The 22,754-nt window shown below is 37.7% G+C and overlaps 2 protein-coding genes across 3 annotated transcripts; one reads left to right on the top strand and one right to left on the bottom strand.

The window, feature by feature from the left end:
• The first annotated feature begins 1,447 nt into the window (after positions 1-1,447).
• Positions 1,448-12,249, top strand: abcg2d (ATP-binding cassette, sub-family G (WHITE), member 2d). Its single transcript, XM_041981900.1, has 15 exons — positions 1,448-1,659; positions 2,733-2,792; positions 3,476-3,590; positions 4,020-4,172; positions 4,323-4,480; positions 4,987-5,138; positions 5,297-5,392; positions 6,789-7,039; positions 9,155-9,237; positions 10,036-10,125; positions 10,228-10,349; positions 10,453-10,607; positions 10,895-10,984; positions 11,672-11,784; positions 11,882-12,249. Exons 1-15 carry the CDS (start codon positions 1,448-1,450, stop codon positions 12,027-12,029), a joined length of 1,998 nt encoding a protein of 665 aa, XP_041837834.1. The 3' UTR covers positions 12,030-12,249.
• Positions 12,250-12,981: 732 nt separating this feature from the next.
• On the bottom strand, positions 12,982-21,789 carry pkd2 (polycystic kidney disease 2). Of its 2 annotated transcripts, none has more exons than XM_041981899.1 (15): positions 20,857-21,789; positions 20,321-20,434; positions 19,369-19,502; positions 18,637-18,887; positions 18,326-18,550; positions 17,907-18,135; positions 17,631-17,801; positions 17,349-17,530; positions 17,135-17,255; positions 16,949-17,047; positions 15,539-15,660; positions 15,288-15,405; positions 15,021-15,181; positions 14,207-14,354; positions 12,982-13,346 (listed from the first exon to the last, which is right to left on the bottom strand). In XM_041981899.1, exons 1-15 carry the CDS (start codon positions 21,278-21,280, stop codon positions 13,137-13,139), a joined length of 2,709 nt encoding a protein of 902 aa, XP_041837833.1. In that variant the 5' UTR covers positions 21,281-21,789; the 3' UTR covers positions 12,982-13,136. The 2 variants fall into 2 exon arrangements, with proteins under 2 accessions (XP_041837833.1, XP_041837832.1); XM_041981898.1 differs by having other exon boundaries at positions 15,021-15,184; positions 20,857-21,788.
• Positions 21,790-22,754: the final 965 nt, after the last annotated feature.

Raw genomic sequence — 22,754 nt, 5'->3', positions numbered from 1 at the left:
GGAGCAAAAACAAAGCGTACTCTTGAATCTGATTTCACACTAAAATAGAAACATTAAGGCAAATGTCTGCCATAGAATTTTGGCTTTAGACTTGTTAGAAATGCACTAGTATGCACTCCAAAACTTAATATTAGACATAGCTGCAGATTCCTTAAACATCTTCATCCCAGTGGATATTTGTTCTCAGTGGTAATGAGGACTCTGATAACAGTAGCGCAAGTAGCAGAAATAAATTCAAACAAGAGTATGAAAAATGTCACAGTGGTGGGATAAGACAATGGAGCAAGGTGGACTGTAACTCCTAAAGTCATAGTGAAGTGGTGCTTTTATTCATTACTGATATTTATTAATAAATATCAAAGAAGTCCATCTCATGCAATCTAACAAAACAATACAAAAATACTACAGTTTATTTCAGAAAAAGATCAAATGACCAAATGAGCCAGACACGTTTTTGTTGTTTTAATTCTCCATGAACTTACTGTGATTTTATTTATGTGTGTTAAGATATTTTTAAGATAAAAAATAAACATCTTGTAATGATTATTTTTGGCATGACCATTCTAAGCTTCCATACTCATGGAGTATTTGGGAATACATTTATTGAAAATGTCACTATAATAAAGACTGTAGTGTGCCTCTTGTAAAACCATGTATGTCTTTAAAATATTTAGATTAACACATTTTAAGTCTCACTTTTCTTGTATAAATGTCCATGATGATACATATTTTTCTTACACATCTTTAGAAGTTTAATATTGTTTGAAAATACCTCTATAAATGATGTCATTGTGTCTTGGTGTGTACTGTAATGACCGAGGACCTTAATAACATCCACTTATTAACACATATATTGTCCTCTGTCCATCAATCTCACACATATGGTGAAAAGATGCTAAATGCATGTTATCAATATTGTTCTTGTAGGGCCATTTAAAACACATCCTCTGTATTTTAATGAAATACTTCTTATATTATTCAAAAGCTTATATTATATACTTGTAATAAGGCAACTTTAAAATGTATCTGAGTTCTGAGAAATATTGCATGAAAGAGATATTTGCCCTCTAATCTTCTGTGTTTGATGCCAGAAGAAGTCACATTATTTATTATACTACAAATGAATAAATATAGAATATTCTGATAATAACCTTACATCTATACCACAACCATACATACAAATGCAATGTTTTTTTGTTTGTTTGTTTGTTTTTGTTTCTTAGCTTATACTTTTGGATTTTCTTTCAAGCATGATTTTAAGAGCAAGATTGTTTTGCTGGACCAGAGATTTTTGTATGTTTGCATATGTATTGCTGCTGTATTGTCAGAGTACGTCTTCTATAGCATTCACTGCAAGTTAAAGTGCAGTAAAATTGATGTTTTTTGTGGGTAGGGTCATAAACTTTACCATTAATTTTTTATCCTGACAGTGTACAAGCTGTGAAAGATGGAGAGAGCTAACCACATCAACATTGCCATGATAGAGGACGGCGGCACCAACAGGATTACCGGGTCACAAACTGGCACAGCTTTGGACTGGAACCAACAGCCGTGTGGTTCAGTTGTGAGCTTCCACAACATCCATTACAAAGTCAACATGATGAGCAGCTTCTTCTGCAAAAGGACAATAAGTCCCAAGGAGATACTGATGGACCTAAGGTGAGGTTATTTTTCTGTCCGTGTTAGTTTCATCGTCCCTTTCGGTCAACACCTGCCATCCCTCTCTCATCACTCTCATACTGAAATTCATCCAAATATATTGTAAATGTTGAAACAGAGTACTATAAGTCCCTTGTATTATTTTTTCTTAGTGGTGGTACGTATATGCATTTACACGGTTATTTGAATGGGGGGAATATTTGCCTTCATATGAATAATGAACTGAGTACACAGCCAGCAATACTTTGGAATAATTTATGATTTGTGTAGACTTTAGTTGGTTAACTTTTAGAAAAACTTAGCTAATTGAATAACTTTTTACTAAGAATGGTTATTTATTACAACAAGAACAGTAGTTTTCATGTCAAGTTCCCAGTATAATGCTCATTGTATACTTGTACAGAGCAAGATAAGATGAGTAGGCTGTATTAAAGGCTGCATTTCCCATGAAAGAATTAATTATTAATTTCCCACAAGTGTTTGGGCTTTTACCTGCCGAACTGTTAATTATATGATATTATTACACATGGGTTCTTGCATATAATCTCTCTGATGCATTAAAGAGCAGCTTGCCAGGGAAGCGAATTAAACAGCATCAGGTGATCCATCTCAATGCTTTTATTCAGTCTTTTAATTTCATTTTATATCACCAACTCTTTGTGGTACTTTTGTGTGACTGATCTTTTTGAGGTCAAGGGGTTTGCTTTAAATTGACCTCAATGGATTTTATGTGTTTTTTTCTTTCTTTCTTCTTTTTTTTTGTCAAGTTGTTTGTGAGCACCTTTTATTAAATTTATTTAATATCTAAGACATTTGCAAAAATCTTTTCATGAACATTAAAAGTGATGTTGGAGGAAATTAATTTGGTTAATGTGCAACAAAACAAATTATGTCTGAAGTTTTAGCATTTGTCCTCAAACCACTTTAAATAATTGTTGTTCACATCCGTCATCTTTGTCTTACATAGCTGATACAGTGAAGCAAAAGTTAATTAGAAATCATGACTTAACTAATTAATATGTATTAATATTAATTTATAATTTTGTGTATGTGTGTGTGTGCAATCTTTGTAGTGGGGTTATGAGACCTGGATTGAATGCTATTCTTGGGCCGACTGGAAGTGGAAAATCTTCGTAAGTACCACCCTTTAATCACATGTCAAATGTTGGGGAGAAATACTTTGAAAAATGATCTCACACTTCATCTGGTTTTGTTGTTTTCACTGTGATTTTCTCCTTGTTCACCTTGTGTGAACGTCATAGATGAGTCTACAACTCGATCCTCATTGAGCTCAAAAAATACTCAGTGATGAGAAACAATGGAATAGAAAATCTTTAATATTTCTATTATTTATATATTTGATTACACAAGCAGAAGATTCCTCTGATAATCAGATTATAAACCAAATTAACACCCTTGCCTCCTTGTGTTTGCCTACTGTAAATTTTGACCGCATGCTGTCCAGACTTGTGCTTTTTTAAGAGTTATATGTAGATAATCCTTGGTCTGACTTAGATTACCATTGCATTTACTGCTTTAGAAGACGAGCCAAGGTGCTCATTCAGGCATAATATCAACAAGTTTAGTCAGGCAGGAAGTCCAATGTAAAACAGACTTTTCAGAGATGGTGGGGGCAAATTCTTAAACTGTTAAAGAATAAAAATGTATTAGCTAAAAATTTAAGCATCAATAGTATGGTGAATATTAGAAAACCCAGAGCGACAAGGCTAAAAAGAAAAGGCATGCATTCACAATTGTTTTAGTACACATTAGTGGGGATCGTATTAAAATATTATCTTATTGTGTTTCTCCACAGGTTCTTGGATATCCTGGCTGCAAGAAAGGATCCTTTAGGTCTCTCAGGGGAAGTACTTATAGACGGAGCACCGCAGCCTTCAAACTTCAAGTGCCTCTCTGGCTACGTGGTCCAGGTGAATTAATTAAAGATAAAATCTTTATCAGTTAAAAATTCATTAATGAGTGAGTTCAGTCTAGACCTGACAAACTTGTCTATTTACATTGTGTTTTCCTACCACATCTCTGTGTGCATTGTTTGGCAATGGACAAGTAAGCTATAAAGAAAGAAAAAGAAAATGCTAAGTTGAAAACTAACACATTATATATTCCTAAACGTCATAAAAAAGGACATAATTGTTCCCTGAATCAATAATTGCCCTGTAAACTCTTGTTAATATAAAAACTGTAGAGTAGTTTCAGCAGTACTGTCTTGTTGTTCTGGACACTATCAAGTTACAAGCTGTTTGCATCACAGTTCTGTGGAAATGTACAGTTTTATAGGAATAAAGCAGACAGTGAATGTAAACCTAAATGTAAAAATGAAGCTTTTGTCTCCCTACCAGGAAGATGTGGTTATGGGCACCCTGACTGTGAGGGAGAACCTACGTTTTTCTGCAGCACTCCGGCTCCCCAGCTCTGTGCTACAGAGTGAGAAGGAAGCTCGAGTCAATCACCTCATTACAGAACTGGGTCTCACCCAAGTGGCTGACTCCAAGGTAAAAGACGACCGGTTGTTCGTCTGTCGTCTCCATTATTGGTGTGAAGGCAGCAGGTAAATCAGGATGGATTTATTGATCTCTGACCATGTTGGCTTCTTGGTGTTTTTTGTTTGTTTGTTTGTTTTGTTTGTTTGTTTTTTGCCAAAGGTGGGCACACAAATTTCCCGGGGAATCTCAGGAGGAGAGAGGAAAAGAACGAGCATTGGTATGGAGCTGATTATTGATCCTGCTGTTCTGTTTCTGGATGAACCGACCACAGGGCTGGATGCTAGCACTGCCAACTCTGTCCTGCTGCTGCTGAAAAGGTATTAAACTTTGAATCTTTCTTGTTTCATGGGCTGTTTTCAGACACGAGTCTTCAAGTTCTTGGTTCTACCTTTGGTTGCATTCATGAAATACATGCTTTAGTCTGAAGTGTGGTATTCAGTTGCCTCTGTAACCAGTGTCTCTCAACATTTCCAGCTTTCTGACTTGCAATAAGTACATTCATTTTTGTTTTAATCAATATTGTTGAGTGTAAACATATTATATATTTAAACTGTGTCTTGGCCAAATGTTTTTTTGTTGCATCTTAATGTTTTAAATCATAAGCTTAATTTTTTGTTTACTATCAAATCTAATGTTGTCTCTCTCTTTTTTTTCTCACTATCATGGTTTCTGCCTTAGAGCATGTTAGAAGAATTATTAAAAATAATAAAGTTTGATCCCTGTGGAACCCCTAAAAAAGGTTTCAATCAAAGAATTTTCCACAAGTATTAAAATAATAATATTAATAATAATAAAACAACTCTGATTTCTGTCTGTTTAACAGAATGGCCAATAATGGAAGAACCATAATCCTATCTATCCACCAACCTCGTTACTCGATCTACAGACTGTTTGACACTCTGACCCTGTTGGTTAATGGTAAAATGGTGTACCATGGACCGGCGCCAAATGCTTTGGACTACTTTGCTAATATTGGTGACAAAATCAAATATTATTATCATATCTTGCATTTTAGGTTTTAGGTGTTCATGTTAGTTTTTACAATATTGTTGACACTACTAAAAAAACCAACCTTGTGACTATAGCATTGGATATGTGTTGGTGTTAACCAGTCAGTTTAATTATTGTTACAGGCTATCCCTGTGAGCCCCACAACAACCCAGCTGACTTCTTTCTGGATGTCATAAATGGAGATTTTACTGCTACAACCAAAGTGCATGGCACTAAAGGTAAATATAAGAAAATAAAATTTTCATCATATTAGTGTCAAGATTTTATTATGTCACTGTGAGTTGCTGGCCAGTGGGAGTCTCATATGACCAAGTTTGAATTTTACATGTGCCACAGAAAACTAATTGTCAGGGACAATTAGTCTTTGGTCAGGACAGCAGGAGACGAGGCTGAAGGAGTCAAATGTGGGACTCACGGAAACACAGGCGCTGCAGAAGCAGGAAACACTAGGAACAGAGCTAACAAAAAGCAAAACTAACATGGCTTGACAAACTGACTGAAACAAAAGGGATTATTAAGGAAACCATAACTCCAAACCACAACTAACATGACACAGCTGGCACAATGAACTGGCAAAGGAAAAAAGAAAACCAGGAGCCTAAATACTGAGGCACTAATTACAAACAAGAAACAAGAAACAACTTGACTCGGGAGAGCAGGAAGTAAAGTAAACAGAATACACAAGGCAAGGGATAAACTTTACAAAATTAAACAGAAAACAAGTCAGAGGACACAAAGTCAAGACCAGAAACTAAAGAACAGACTACGATAGAAAAAGAAGAACTAAACCAGCAGTGGCCAACGTCGGTCCTCGAGAGTACAATCCTGCAGGTTTTACATGCATCCCTGCACCGACACACCTGACTTAAAACAATGAGTCATTGTGAAGATCCTTATAGGTTGTTGGAGCCATTTAATTTGAGTCAGGTGTGTTGGTGCAGGGATGCATGGAAAACATGCAGGATTGTGACTCTTGAGGACCGACGTTGGCCACCCCTGAACTAAACCAAAAACCCACAGATCATGACATTAATCCTCTGACTTTCCCCCACATCCAGTCCTAACCAAACCTTGCTATCACATTACGATATCACATAAACAGTCTTTCTAAGATCAAGACTGTACTTTTTTTATTTTATTTATTATATTTTATTTTACTTTTTATTTGTTTATTTATTTTTACTTCTTCCCACACAACATGTGTACACGGGTAATATATGAGCTGAAAATGATCTCCCATATTGGCCCAGTGTTAACCTTCCACACTGGTTTTTGTCGGGGGCAGGAGTACTGAAAGGACAGGCTGAGAACAGACAAGATGAATGGATGCATAGACTTGATATGGGCTACACAAAAGCTAAAACAGGGTCCTTCTGGGTTTAAAGTATTAATGGAGAAACACAGGTGGAGCCCAGTAGCACCCAGTTCCATGTTGGGCCTATTTTTCAGCCCATTTGTCTCTCTCATAGTCCCAGCATAGAGAAGTTAGCAGGACACCAGGTAGTGTACTGGTACTAGAGCAAAATAAATAAAAATTGTTTACATCTTTTACAAAGTTATTTTGGGCATCTCTTGCATTGATAAAATCTCCTTAACCTCTTCTATTCACTGCAGTGTTGGCCGTTGAGGAGCTCGGTACTACCAGACAGAGCATCGAGGAACATCTTGTAGAGGAGTACAGGAACAGCAGTTACTCCAGTGACACACAAGCTGAACTAAAACGCATCGTCCAGAATAAAGAATGTACATCTCGTACAAAATCTCGCACCATCACCTACAACAGCTCCTTCTATCATCAACTACGATGGGTTTTTCAGAGAACCTTTCAGAACCTCATGTTGAACCCTCAAACATCTGTAGCACAGGTGAGCAGCTTCATAAAGAAATACTTAATTACCTTTTCTCTCTCTCTTTGTCTCTCTCTCTCTCTCTCTCTCTCTCTCTGTCACAGGTTAAAATACATTGTATTCTTATCACCTTCAGTTAATCCTGCCTTTCTTGTCAACTCTTTGAAGGGGTCAGATTAATGCTCTCATTAGCACCTCATGGCTGCAAAATGCTGTTAGATGTCTTCTCACTTTAGGAATTATTAGCAGCTAATTGGCCCTAAACAAGTCAAAATAATCCTACAAGAGGTGCTCTATGCAGCGTGGGTGCCATAATCCGCTTTGGTGACTGCTGTGACCCCACTCCTGCCTCTTGGCGCCTAGATCTGAACTGATATCATATCTGGCAAAAGCCCTTTGGCCTAGGTCTGAAAGTCATCACATGATGGCATCATGACCTAACCCTCCTCACTGCCTTGCTTCCACATGAAGGGCTGAGGGGAATGAGGTGGAAAAAGGCTCAACCTCACTGGCTTATCCCTTCACCCTGGGAACCGCTTAGTCCTGTCATAATCTGTACATGTTGGGCTTAAAACTTGTTGCTCTCACTCTTTTGAGCAGTATTAGAGGTGGAGCATTGTGTACAATCGACCCCTGATCCCCAGTGACGGCATTTTCTGCTATCATGAGAATGACTGCACTGAGCACTACAATTTTTTATTTTCTTTTAAGTATTAAGAAGTGTGTTTCTCTGAGGTTAAAAAAAAAAAAAAAAAAGATAGGTTTCTATTAATTTTTCTCATCAGTTCTCTTACAACTGTATAGAAACAAAGGGATTGGGAGGTTTTGGATAAATAGTTTGGGGGACTGAGGGGCTGCAGGAGAACTTTATACTATCAATAATTTCTGCTGGCATTTGCAAAGCAGACAAGACTCTGATGCGATGCAACAGCTTGTTAGTAGTTGCCATGCAAATCAAAATTACATCAGAATTTTTTCCAGTTTAAGCAAACCTGGGCGTTACTATCAATCCATTCCTGTGTTTTGTTTAGTTTCTTAAGGTTAATGTCAATAACTGATTGTTATGAGTCACGTTTAACAATTTTTGCAATTTTTTTCTTATGGGGCATTTCTGGTGATATATTTACATGAGCCAGCTGTTCACCTAAACTGTCTGAATTAACACATTACAGAAGGTTCCCCCTCCATGCTTGAAAAGTACTTCGATTTACCAGCTAAGTAAGACTGTCAGTTCCTGCGACGTGAACAGAAAAAACATGGGGAACATCCTGCACTAATATTAATTACCATGAAAAAATTCTTAAATTCCAAAAGAAAATTTTCTGGCACAATTTTGTTTACTTTCAATGTTAATTGAAAAATCTAAATACATGATTCAGCAGACTTCAGCAACATTTGTACTATATTAACTCAATTATTAGACCAGCTTATGTGCATCAGTTGCAGGGGTATCCCTTTTCATAGTCCTCTTTATCTCCTTGGAGTGTGTCACTTTTAAGAACTGACACTTCATTCACATAATGTACAAAATTAATTTGATGTAAATAATAATAAACAATTAAAAAAAATAATTAACCAGGCTGCATGGTTTCTATTTCGAACCTTAGATGGGGCCTTTCATTGTGGAGTTTATGGTGTCCCTGTTCACATTACCCCCAACTTCCTCTTACAGTCCAAAACAAACATGTTAGCTTAATTGGTGTTTCTAAATTCTTCTGCGATGGACTAGATGTCCAGTGAGTGCCTTCCTCTCGACTGTTAGTAGCTTGGATAGTCTCCAGCCCCTGCCGACCCTACACTGGAACAAGTGAGTTTTATTAATCCCTAAAGACAAATGATGAAATTCTAAATTATGTCACTGTCACATCCCATTTGGACTAGTCTGATTTGTGTTTTTGTTTCATTGTGTGGTGATAACCAAGTCATGTAAAAGATTATTTGTGGATTGAATATTGCATTGTGTTTTCTGATACACACAGTAAGACAACTGCATGTCACTTACAGTGAAGAATCTTCTGAGATTATTTGAAGAAATATTATTAGTCATTGTTACCTTGATGAAGGCAACACTCTACTAACTAACTAAACAGATGCATAGCCTCTGTTATCTAAATCTATGATTTATACATGCAGCTGGGAGTCAACATTTTCCTCGCACTCATCGTAGGAGCCATTTTCTTCAGGGTCAAAGATGACCAGAGTGGGATCCAGAACAGGTGAGAGGACTGGTCAAACACACACTCAAGTCATATTCTATTACCCTACACAAGGGTTTATTTAATGTGACAAACACTGCATTATGCCTTTTCAAACATGAATGTATCCAGGAGGTTCCAGCAATAATCCTTACCTGAGTGCTGACCGAATTAATCAGGTTTCAGATTTAGTCCTTAATCGTGCAGACTTGTGTGAAGGTTAAGTCAGTGGTTTCTTTTTATAAGTAGTGTGAAAAGAAGAGTAATTCCTACATTGTTAATCCTCTTACTTTATATTGTAAGGCGCAACCTGGTACTTAGTGAACACCTTCTTTGTCTCTGTGCGTGGTTCAGGGGAATATCAGATCTAATGCCATTATACTTCAGGGTCAGTGCACAGACAACATGGCAAAATGTCAGTGTCAGACTAGATATCAGGGCCACAGAAAAGCCAGTTAACAAAATGTTAATAAAATCTCACCTTAATGTGTTAATTGTGATTGGATCACCACTATAAATATATATATATGATATTAAAGAGAAGTACTGTTTTTTTTGTTTGTTTGTTTGTTTGTTTTTTAATGAAAAAAGAAACCCTTGTTTAATGGATCCTCAGCTAGATCATTTAGGATTTCATGCTCATCCAGCCTGCCCTGTTTATGTTCATTTGCTCTGTGGAGGAACACCCTGAACTGAGGTTAAATAAGAGATACCCTCCACATCTATTTGAAGCTGGACCTGCTTCATCTGTGGGTTATGATGTGAAGACTTGAGATATCGACTAGAGATATGATTATTTTGATTTGTGGTTTTCTGCAGGATGGGTGCCCTCTTCTTCATCACAACCAACCAGTGTTTTAGCACTGTGTCTGCAGCTGAGGTCTTCATCATAGAGAGGAAACTGTTTGTGTATGTACTCAAGCAGGACGTTTGTCACTATGCTAAACAATGCTGCAGCATCGCAGCATCACGGAACAATAAATGATTAATTCACATGTTATCTTGTGACAGGCACGAGTACATCAGTGGCTACTACAGAGTATCTGTGTACTTCTTCTCTAAGATCTTGTCTGACATCACTATGCGCACCATCACATCTGTTATTTTCAGCTTTATCGTCTATTTTTTGATCGGTAAGATTCACAGATCTATGAGTTTATTTAAATTTTTGAGTATTTGACTTCTGGATGCATAAATCAGGTCAATATACAGTTTAATAACTGTCTGTCTACTCAGGGCTAAAGTCCACAGTCGAGGCTTTTCTTGTCTTCACGCTGACAGTGACTCTGGTGGCATACACAGCCACTGCCATGACAATGGCCATCTCGGCTGACCAGAGCGTTGTGGCTCTCGCCAACATCTTCATGACCATCACCTTTGTCTTCATGATGGTAAGACACCATAGTGGCATATAAGTTGGGGAAGAGAATTTAACAGCTATAACTTTATTAATAAAAGTAACAGAAACACGTGGAAATGAACCTTAAGAATCTGAAACTAAATGTTGAACTGTTTGCTACCTTACAAATCTGTGTGCTGAGTAAGTAACAGCAGCCAATTTTAATTACAAGGTTACTGATAATGAAGGCTTCACTCTATATGAAAATGTTCTTGTGATTCAGTGCAGCCACCTACTGTGACATAGGGTTTGTATATTGATTTTCTGTTTTATTTCTAGATTTTTTCAGGTCTCCTTGTGAACCTACCCAGCATTGTAGACTGGTTGGCTTGGCTGAAGTACTTCAGCATCCCTCGTTACGGTCTCGCAGTAAGTCAAAACTGAAATTTCTTACCTAGAAAAATTTCAGAAACAGTTATTCTTTTATCCCATTCTAAGCACTTCTTGTGGGCCCCACTGCTGTCCTGCTGGAAGACTACTACTGTAGATGCCAGTGCAAGGGTTCCACACCTGCATTTTCCCTGTATTTCTGCTCTAGAGGATCTCTGGTAGTCTCAGTGTTTGTGCAGCAGCTGCTTCCTCCCTCTACGCTCATGTTGTTCTGTGAATCATGACACCCATTGTCAGTGATCAGCTGATCAGCTTTGCTCTCTTGTTGTGTTTGTTTATGGTTCACCTGAGAAGAAGGGTCCACATCGGCACATATTTAGCCAAAAATATTGTCTTTGGCAGGACCCTTCTCTAACACAGTAGTTGGCCGGTCGTAGACAGGGGTTTATACTTCATCTATGCAGGGGTTGGTCTAGAAAAGTTTTGATGGGGGGCCAGGCAGGAGCACTGACCAGGAACAGGGGGGCACAAATGAGACCTTTTTTAGGTCTAGATTTTATGAAATAATGAACTGATTATTACAACTAAAGTGATCATCTAATGTAAAAAAAATGGAGCAAAACTTGTAAAACAAACAGCCTAACATTTTTTTTTATCAACGGGGTGATACTCGGTGGTATATATATACACATTTACATCTGTGCTTCATGTGCTGTTTACATTCAGGCCTTGAAGATCAATGAATTTGTTGGTTTGAGATTCTGTGAGGAGCCTGTCATCCTAGATGTCAATGTGTCGGCAGTAAAGACCAACTGCACTGTGAACACAGCTGGCCAGACGTAAGTAGACCTGCTTACATACTCCAGCAGTGCTTTGTTAGTTTACAAGTCATTCTTGTTCTCTAATGGCTGACCAGTTTGGCATGCCTTATTTCAGATGTACAGGAGAGCAGCACCTGGACTACCTGGGAATAGAGTACAGTCCCTGGGGATTGTGGGAGAATCATGTAGCTTTGGTTGCCATGATGATCACATTCCTCATCATTGCCTATCTGAAGCTCCGCTACATCAAGAAGTTCACCTAATGTGTGACTGAATTCTTTTTTGTTTTTGATAATCACCAAAAATGTCTCTGTTAATGTGTAACTGTAGCATAGCAGCAAAGACTAAAAGTAGATCCACTATTTTTAAACTAGCTAACTGAAATGTGTCTTCTGATACAGATGCAGTGTGAAATGTAAAAACTGAAAAAAGTGTTTTGGGGAGTCATTATGTTCAGTAGATGAGAGAAAACAGTTCATCTGCAAGCATGAGTGCAGCTCCATCATATTTAGCTGGGAACTGTGTCTTCCTGCATTTAAGAGTAATGAAAAAGGAATAAAAAGATACCTACTGAGCTTAGAAACCTCGCTTTAGAAAAAAACGAGGTGGATGGTCACAGGGTCACCTCCATGTTCAAGAAAAACCAAGAGAGAGAGAAAAAAACCAACACTATAAATTTTACTAACACTTTATTTAGTGCAACATATTGAAAATTAGATTGTAACAAAAACAAAACAAATTAAAGTACAGGGGGAAAAAAAGAGAGAAAAATAAATGCATGGGTTTCCCATGAATACCAGATGCACTCCAAATTGAAGTTTGTTTCAAGTTACAATATGTATCATAAAATCATAAGCTAGTTAATGTAAAGCTTAATTGGTGTACAGAAGATGAGTAAATATGACAGGACGTGCCATGCTTGTACCTACTGTTTGTTAAATAAGGGAGAAATGTAGTGTAAATGCAGACGTGTAGATGCACTGATCAAAAGCAGGTGAGCATTCTTCATGTAATATAAAATTCATTCACTGAATTCTGAGTAAGTGAATATGCAAGTACATGTCTCATACTGTGATGTATGAATTTAATGAATGTAAAACCATTTTTCTACAAACTTACTTTTTTGTTTTTGCTTGCATTATTTTATCAAAGTAATATTTTTGATTGGACAGATTAAAGAAAACTTAGATTTGGACTTCGCTCACTTTCAGTGCATTAAATGTCAAGTAATGTTAACATCTTCAGTTTATTTTTTTTTATTTTTTTTTTTTGCAAAAACTGTCCCACATCTGAGGTTTTTTGAGCTGCTGCAGGGAATTTTTCTAATATTTTTTTCCAGAGTGGAGTAATTTTTTTAGCATGCCAAGTCATCACACATGGGCGCTCCCATTTGTACTCATGTCAAGGCCGTCTGTGGACAGGGAGGAGGGAGGACGAGGCCGTGGGCCGACGGGAGTGGCCGGCTGAGGGTGGCTGACCTGTGAGACCATATCATCGGACTCCCAGCGTTCCAGTTCCTCCCTCACAAGCCTCTCCATCTGCTCCCTGTGGGCATCTGTGTCCCGTCCCAAACGCTCATCCTGACAAACAAAGATGCACCAGCATAATATGGATTACCTACAGCTGTAAATAGTAGTAACTCTCTAAGTGCAATGTAGTAACTCTTATTCAGTGTGTGTGTATGTGTGGGTGTATCTTTGCTGAAATAGCCTACAGTAGCAGAGAGTAACTTTACAGATGCACTGCTAAGTGTAATAATCAGTAATAATCAGAGCATGTCATGAATGTCTGGAAAAAACACATCCATGCCTAATGACTCAGCTCTCTCTAGAATCAAATCCACCTAAAGAAATAAGTTTTCTAAAATCCTCTGCTGCAGAAGCAGGAACTCCTTCATGTAAATCGGTTTAGAAAGATAACTCACAAAACAACTTGAACTAACTTTTACCACTTCAGTGCAGGATTTTTATCAACAAAATGCTCAGCTATTGTTTCTAAAAGCTGCTATTATGATCTTATCACTTTCCAGTTTACAAATCCATAAAACAATAGTAGTTTTATTTTATTTTAAATGAATTAATAAATGAGTATAAAATCGAATACTCTGAAGAGTCACTGCCTTTTTCCATCTTAAAAGTTTCAGTTTAAACAGCAGCTAGTTACTGTGTGCTGTTTGAGCATCGATCTGATTAGTATATGATGTGCTGACGGAACAAAAGAAATCACCCACTGTAAATTTGCTTCGCGTTGGACGGCTCACGCCTCCACATCGTCCATTAATTTATGATGATGGACACCTCGTAGGGCAATATCCCTTATACATATATATATATATATATATATATATATATATATATATATATATATATATATATATATATATATATGTATGTGTGTGTGTGTGTGTGTGTGTGTGTGCATTCACTAAACTGCATCTCACCTCCAAAACTCCATCCAGCAGCCTGCCCAGCACATCCCTCCTTTTAAGTTTAGCTCTCTCCATTCCTTCCAGCTTCACGATCACAGCATCTATTTTGGACACAATGCTGCCAATAGAGTGCTCCATCCTGTCCACACGCCTCACAAGCCTGGCAGACAAATAACAATTAGCATCCTTATCATGTTACACATTAAATATGGAGCGTACCTCCAGTCTAACTCTAAACTCCATACATGTTTTAACAACTGTTAATTTGAGAGATCTTTGTAGAAGTTACAATCTGTACATATTATTATTATTATTATTATTGTACTTAAACATCAAATAAATATACCAAGCTCAAATATCTAGTTTTGTAGAGTTATACCTCAAAGAAAAAAAACAGACATTTTTTTCACCTATAGGTCTGCTACATATAATACATTTAGGAATGAACATGTAATCTGTGACTCAACTAAAAGCACTGATTAGTAAATATTCATTTTCTTGAATCTAAAATGCTTAACTTTTTGATAGTTTTTTATAGTTTTACAAAGTATTTTTCCTTTCATTCTGGCAGACATTTTGAGCAAGTGAAAGGTGAGGTTAGTGTTTCACTATTTTTATGATTAAATCAGATTCATCTACTTTATCTATATTCAGGATCATAAATGTTCACAATCAATTTAGATTGAGTTTAGAGGAGAGGGTTATGTGAAATGAATGTCTCTTCTTGTCATGTCCTGAGGGTGTTCCGCAATATGATTTAGCCAACTATCATTAACTGACTGACCAGCATGGATTATATTTTGCATTAGATCTGAAAGCTTCATACACTTGAAATTCCTCATAGGAGACACCCCCTGAGCTGCTGCCACGGCGACGAGAACTGTGACCGCTGTCTTCATCATCATCCTCCTCTGAGTCGTCCTGGGTGCGAGGGAAGCTCCGTCCACTGCTGGGTCGAGTCAACGAATTGCGCTCCAGATCCAAGTCCTCCTAGCATATGAGCAGAAACACACTGAGTGTCTGCAGGTGTCAAAGCTTCCACTTCCTGATTTTGTTAAACATAATTAAACAAGCTGGTGGACTTGTCACACACTCTCTCTTTCTCCAGGTCATCTCTCATTTGCTGGTGTTCATGCTCCGAAAGCTCGGGATCGCCATCCTGATCATATTTAGCAAAGATGGCCTGAATCTCTGCATCTGTGTGGCCCTTTCTGAGTAGAGAAAAAACACAAATACATGAAGATTGGCTACATGAATGTAATATTCAACAAAACGCAGACACAAACAACGAATCAGCATCAGAATGAGCTGATAACTTTAAGCATGAGTTGAGGTTTCAGTCACCCTTTCAGATCCTGACGGAGTTCATCAAAATTCAGCTTTCCCCCTGCTTGGCGCAAACTGTCAGAGATGTCGTCTACTGCTGTCTTCTTTAGTCTCAACTTCATCAAAGCTTTGTTACAACCCTGTGGAAAGGAAAAAGAAGAAACTCTCCAAATCACATCTAAGCTTATCTAAACAGCTTCATGGACAGACTGGGAACATAAAGCTGAAGACGTTTCGCTTTACATAGTAGGTTTTTAGACCAGAACCTTCTACAAAAGAAATTTAATACATCTTTCAAAAAAAGCAGTAAAAATATGAAAGCATTCAAAAATGTGAGAAAGTGTATTTATTTATTACAAGAGCAATGGAATATACAAAAAACTTTACTGGATCTGACGGCAGATCTACTCTGAAAAGGTCTGAAAAGGGTTAACAGTCCTGAATGTGACTGAATGTCTGACAGGACAACACTGGGATTCATAATCAGAGAACAATCAAAACCTGGTGGAGTTTCATCCAGATCGGTACCACCGCATTTAAAATCGCATACTTATTGCATCTGTAGCCACTAACCGTTTCTACATAAATTCTCAGGCATAGCCTACCACCTCACCTGTTCTCTCATCATCCCGTTCATAGCTGAGACGCTGTAAATGCAGCCATCTTTACTTCTGCGCACATAAAGCCTAAACTGTCCTTTATATCCAAACCACGGTCAGCCAAAACCACATCTCCAGCGTTTATCTAAAGTATTCACTGCAGTGCACCAAGACGGAAACGGTGGGTAAAAATACGCTGGTTAATTTCCTTTGTGTGCGTTGACCACGATGCTGCTGCTGCAGCTGGTTACATAACTTGAGAAAAAAAATTATTGGACAAGATAATCATCAGAAATTCTTATTAGGATGGAGATTAAAAAGATAGCCACTGCTAACCTAATGTAAACAGTGGGTGGGTACACCCAAAATGGCAATTTCTCCCACAATCCTGTGCATTGATGACACTGGTGCACGTTCTCTATAAAACTACTCCGGTTTAGTTTTTTATTTTCTACTTTTGAAATTGCTCATCGGACATTACTTCAGCTGCTTTCCTCTGATTTTTACTGAAAGTAATGTCTTTTTTAGGAGGAGATAACTATTACAATGTTCTACTGTGTTCCAGGTGAATATGCTATGACACAGTAACATGATTCTGACACGGATGTAGTAATCTCACATGTCTCAAGTTTCTTTTGAGACCAAGACCAGCCCTTGTAGTTTTGAATATACTTTATTTATTTTGGGTAAGTTATTATGGACAGTAGGCAGGAATACAATAGGCCCACTAAGAAGATCGTTAAATCCCCCAAAGAGTCTAAATCTGAAATTTGGTGGCTTTTGTGACATGCCCACCCATACAAACTTAAAGACATATGAAGTTCAATACCTTCTTAATAAGGTCTGTCATTTCCATCTCAGACCTCTGCTGAGACATGTCAGCCTTCACCTCAGAGTATGTGTCGTTGATAATAGCCAGGAACATGTTCTGTAAAGACAGAGTGAAAACATAGTAACTTGCGTGATTTGGGCATTTCAGTAACAAGAACAAACACATTGTGAATCCCCAACTCACCATGAGAATAAAGAAAATGAAGAAGACAAACGTTGTAAAATAAAGAGGACCAAGCACTGGATTTGCTTCCTCGATCTCTGAGAAGTTAAAATCTCCCAGAATGATACGGAACTGGGTAAATCTACACAAACAACAAAACATTACTGTTTTTTTTTTTGTTTTTGTTTTTTTTTTAGCTATTTGTCAGATGAGTTGGTAAATGGATTGTTCTTACATGCTAGCTTGGAAAGTGCTGAAATCGTTGACTTGAGTTCCAAATACCAGGTAGGCCAGCTGAGCATACGCCAGGAAGATAATGAAGAACATAATGGCAAAGCCCACGAGATCCTTGGCACAGCGACACATGGTACTGGACAGCTGACTCATGGTTTTATTAAAGTTGATGAATTTAAAAAGCTGGTGGAAGAGAAATAAGTATCATTTCATTTTACATGCCACTAAGTTTCTGCTAAGGATGTTTTGGCTTGATTTTAAACCAAAAGTGAAAGATTCATACCTTGACCCAAGCAAAAAAGACAATAACTGCAGCCATGTTGTTAAACTGGACCTGTAGGTTGGCCAGGGGCTCAAAGCTGGGGTGTGCGGTGTAGTTCTCCAACAGGCCTTTGAGCAGGTTTCTAGCCATGGCTGTTCGAGTTATGTTTATAATAACTGCAACAACACTCAACTGGGGAAAAAAACAAAACAAAAACAAAAGTCATTGAATGTCTGTTAAAATTAAAATTACTTTCATTTAAATTAAATAATCCCATAAATCATCCTTCATACGTACCACGACAATGAGAACATCGAGACAGTTCCACAGGCTCTTGAAGTAATGCAGCCGGTGGATGTGGATTTCTAACACCTCCTCCACAACATAGTAGAGGATGAACAGGCAGAATGTCACTTCACACACACCCACAAAGTAGTCCCAGCTGGACACATATCTTATCAGACGCACTGTTTGGAACTGCCAGGAGGTCATCACACCACCAGTAGCAGGGAACTCCACCAACAACCTGACAAACATTGAATATATAAACTCATTCAACAGTAGCTTGAAGCTGATACTGTCATTTTGTGAGACATAGTAGAAATAAAATGAGTAAATCAAGTAAATCAATAAGGAGGAAGTGTCTTATCAAAGATCAGAATCAGTGTTATTGATGCCTCAAGTGAGTCTGTAAATACATGTGGTGAGACTAATACCTGGAAATACAGAAAAGGTTTATGTTTCCATTGTAGACAGAGAAATCAAGAAAGACTGCTCTTGTGCCTCTGTCCAGCCACAGGTGGTCTTTGAGAAACTCCAGCTGGATGGCTGACTCCTCTTTAGTACGAGACAAGTCCTGGTAGTACCCTCCACCTCCATATGTAGACACCTGCCCCCAGTGACTGCTCCCATTCATTTCACTCTCTGTGGTGTATACCCACCTGTCATATATCAAGAAGAAAAGATTTAGGATAAGACTTGGATGATTTCTAAGTCTAATCCAATTTATTGGAATGCAGGGACATACGCTGTTCCATTGTTAGGCCCGAAGGAGGCGGTGTCCTCGTTGCTTGGAGTATATATGTTATAGCAGTCCTGTACCTCATCCCTAAGATCCTCATGGGCAAAGCAGGACTCGTTACGGACTTTGACTTGCCGCAGCCGCGGCACCCCGAGGAGAAGGTTCTCATAGTAGATAAGACTCTGATTCTCTGGCAAGCTCTTATTGTTGTACCACACTTCCCAGTACATCCCACTGAGGAAGGGCCCTTGTGTGAACTAAAAGTGAGGATTATAGCACAGAGGCATTCAGACAGAACAAACGCCTTCAAATTTGATTATTGTGTAAAGAATTTTTTTTTTTTACCACACAAAACTTATGTGTTATAAAAGACAAATATGAGCCCACAGCCAAGGAAGGCTTTGCGTAGCATAACCGTAAGTAAGGATGAATCAGCTGGTTTTGCCTTAAGAGTATCAGTCCAAAATCTCTGAAGGTTACTGATCAAAATGGTTTCAAGTAGATATGTTTTGACACGCACAAAACAAGGCCTGCTTTTTCTCTGTTTTAATCTTAATGCTATGCTACCTATATATTCATCTGTCCTATAGAGTAAATACGCAAAAATGGCAGGAAATGTGTTTTTTACCTTCCTTTTTCAAGTTGAAGACATTTCAAACAGACAGTGGAAATTAAAAGATTTAAGTCTGTGCCAAATGAATTATCTGACCTAAGACAGGGATAAATGTTGCAGTTTACCTTCCAGAAATCTTCCATTGTGGAAAGGCTTCGGAACGTTGTTGGATCCCCGGCAGAAAGTGGCGTGTCGAGGAAAAGCTGAGACATGACTTTGGTGTAATAGTACATGTTGGCACTCACCATCCCATAGGTCACTGCAGAGCACATTAAAAAATACTGATTACAGAGAGTAAGCAGAAACTGTTTTATAACCACTGTGATGAGCACAAAATCTAAACTCAAAATCAGATTAAAATAGACTTAATAGACGATTTAATCGGTGCTAACTGTTCTCAATGGCTTTTACAGTAGCTTGCACAGGAGAAGGAAACTTTTAAATAGTCAAGCGCTGCCTGGCTAAATGTGCCCTAATCATGCCTGCCAGAAAATCATTTCCTGATCCACCCTAAACCACAGTATGCCATTTTCACTGCTGCAGAGGAAGAAACTTTACCATCAGTTTTTAACTCTTTGTGCCATCACAAATATGGTCCTCAAATGTCCTTTGTTTGAATTTAAGCATTGATCTAGTATAGTTTCTTGCACAATACAAATTTCAAATGCATTCATTTATTTAAACTAATAGCAAATAATGCCACAATGATGCACTTGGAAGACAACATTCTGACACATTAAAAAGGTTATCATGTCAGGCCATCCTGACATTATCATATACTGTACGTCACTTATTAACTTTCTACTTTGCAATCAACAGCAAACTCATGGTTTAGTTTGATATCCTCACACTATTTGTTAAAACACAATATTTAAATTTATTACTTAGTCATTACACATGCAAACTGTTAAATTATCACGTTTACCTCAACATTTGAAAATGAACATGTTAATTCCAAAATATCTTATTTTTTTCCAGTTTATCTCTCAATGCTCACTGAAGATGTTACAGATCAGTGACTGTGAAGTCAGACAACTAAATTATCATTTTGACAGGGTTTTTGAAATGCATACTTACAGATACAAATAGTGATGAGGAATGCAATGTAAGTGAGCATCTCTCTCATTACATTCCTGAGGTATCTTTCTCGGCTGCTGTCACTGTCTTCCATCAGCTCTGTGCCCCACAGTACTGCGAAGGAAACAATAGGTCAAGAGGACATCAAAATATGTACAAGACATACACATCAACAGTTATTTCAATCAAATGTACAGTATGATCAGCACTCGGTGTCCCCAAATGTGTAACTACACCACAGATAGTCTTTATTTCAGTTTGTCCAGTTCAGATAACGTATGATTCAAGAAGGAACTGTAATTTAAAAAAAAATAAAGAAAGAAAAAAAGAAGAATATGCTTTTTGAGTTGTAAATAAATTGCAAATAATTTCATTTGATTTGACTGAACTTATTTTAATTTTGCATTTGATGTTTTATATTTGATTAGAGAAGTATTTTCTAACATCTTTTTTATATTATGTTTGATAAATGAATAATTATATTATAGATAGATAGATAGATAGATAGATAGATAGATAGATAGATAGATAATTACTTCTGATTTTTTGGAGTATCTGCTTCAAACAGCTGGGATGTCCATGTCGTTCTTGCTGCTGGGCATTAAGAGACGGGGTCGGATACAGTCCTCCTTGAGGGATTTCAGTGCTGCTTTCCCCGCGATTAAAGCTACCCAGGCCGCTGCTGCAGCTGCTGCTGGAGGCCGTGGACACTGACCTCCTACCGGGGCTAGCTTGAGGCCAGTCTGCTTCCATGATCTCTTCCTCTGGTTCGAAACCCGGATTATCGCGGCTCCATGCCTGTCTGGACGGAGTAGACGGAGTGCCCGTGACTCCTCCAAGACCCAGGTCTTGATGATGGATGTTCTCCATCTCTATCCCCTCACTGGAGTTAAGTCTGTGGGTTGACCTGCCATTCTGGTTCTGCGATAGTTGCTGGGGTCTGACTCGAGATGAACTCATGGTCAAGTTAGCTTTTTTATAGAGTGCGAAGCATCTAAAATGTTACAGTTACCCCAAAGAAGACGGTTAAAGTTAGGACGGCTGGAGCATCGCCAGCGTTTCGTTTTAAAGTCATCAACTCAGTTGTACAACTCATAAATACATCTAAAAGCTTATGAAACTTTGCCAAATCAAAAACTAAACAGCCAGTTTAAACGGTATGCTATAAAATTCATGCGAGAGTTCGTATAGTGACGGCATCCAGCTCATCATTGCCAACTGCTTAAAGTGTCGCCCTCAACGACAAACCCGTTAGAAAACTTTCCTCGAGCGAGGAAATTCAGTCGGAAAATTTCTATCTTTAGTTAGAAAAAGTGTCTTGTGTGCCGTATGCGCTGTTAGATATATGCATTAGAAAGACCACCGCACAAAAATGCCGTTATTAAGTAAAAAAACAAAAAACAGTTTCTTGCCCCAGAACAGCCATCTTGTTCTCGAACAGTTCTCCCAAAATTCTCCTTTTCATTTGTTCGGGACTCAGGTTACACTAAAAGTCATGGCGTCGCAGCTAATGGAAAACATCTCACTGGAAAACCTTTTACAATATTAGACTGTTCTCGTGGTCTGATATGTGATTAAACGTAAAAGAAGTTTGCATTTCCAGTCTGAAAAAATAAATAAATAAATAAAAAAAAAAATAGACGGGTATGTAATGTTTATTGTTGATTTAGATCATCAGAATTCAGTTCCCAATATGTTATTGTTTTGTTTGAAAACCTTTTCTGAACTCCTTGAAACTCTTTTAAAGTATCCTTTAACTCTGTAATTTTCTGTAAAAATAAATAAATAATAAAATTGAACGTTTTGATTATAAAAATTACATAACTTCCTTATGTTTGGACATGTGGTTGCTATGACAACATGGCACTTGGTTAAGAGGAGCCAGTGCCGTCGTAGTTTGATACTTATGGGCCAGCACTTTTTTATCTGAACCTGAACGTTAGCATGCAGAGGGTCTCAGGGTCTCCAGTTATAGGAACCCTGATGTATTTCACATATTTCACATTGCTCGCCAATATCAGTTTGACTTTTTACTATGAAATGTTTGCACGTTTTTATTGTAAAAACTGATTGCAAGACTAAAAAGTTAAACAAATGCTTGCAGTGGAAAAGATCACAAGTAAATCTGGTAAATTTGGCTTATGAAGAACATATAAACAATGAGAATGTAAAGTGCTTTTTATGTTATTTGTTAGTATAGATTACAAATAAGAAAAATTTTATCAATAGATAACGGGAGACTCTGATTTCCAGATTGCTAACATTTCATACTTAAAAATCACCCACAGAAATAGGATTCATGTATTTCTATATGCACTTCAACATCAGTTCAAACTATGTACTTTTAACAATAAATCAGGTGAAATTATAATCATGTGTAAGAGTCTACATATTTTTATCCCTCCTTATCCACAAACTCCTGTAGTGACTGTAT

The sequence above is a fragment of the Melanotaenia boesemani genome, chromosome 4 (assembly GCF_017639745.1).
Source record: "Melanotaenia boesemani isolate fMelBoe1 chromosome 4, fMelBoe1.pri, whole genome shotgun sequence".
NCBI lineage: Eukaryota > Metazoa > Chordata > Actinopteri > Atheriniformes > Melanotaeniidae > Melanotaenia > Melanotaenia boesemani.
The sequence above is the reverse complement of the archived record's forward strand: the minus strand, read 5'-3'. Positions and strand labels throughout refer to the sequence as shown.

Bases quoted from the DNA above. Each gene is read 5' to 3' on its own strand.
- pkd2 (XM_041981898.1), bottom strand. From the start codon at position 21,280: ATGAGTTCATCTCGAGTCAGACCCCAGCAACTATCGCAGAACCAGAAT. The intron at 17,256-17,348 runs GTAAGAACAATC...TTGTTTGTGTAG, and splicing joins AGCACTTTCCAAGCTAGCAT to ATTTACCCAGTTCCGTATCA. The intron at 14,355-15,020 runs GTATGAAGCTTT...TTTGTCTGCCAG, and splicing joins TCCTATGAGGAATTTCAAGT to GCTTGTGAGGCGTGTGGACA.
- abcg2d (XM_041981900.1), top strand. From the start codon at position 1,448: ATGGAGAGAGCTAACCACATCAACATTGCCATGATAGAGGACGGCGGC. The intron at 4,173-4,322 runs GTAAAAGACGAC...TTTTTGCCAAAG, and splicing joins CCCAAGTGGCTGACTCCAAG to GTGGGCACACAAATTTCCCG. The intron at 10,126-10,227 runs GTATGTACTCAA...ATCTTGTGACAG, and splicing joins ATAGAGAGGAAACTGTTTGT to GCACGAGTACATCAGTGGCT.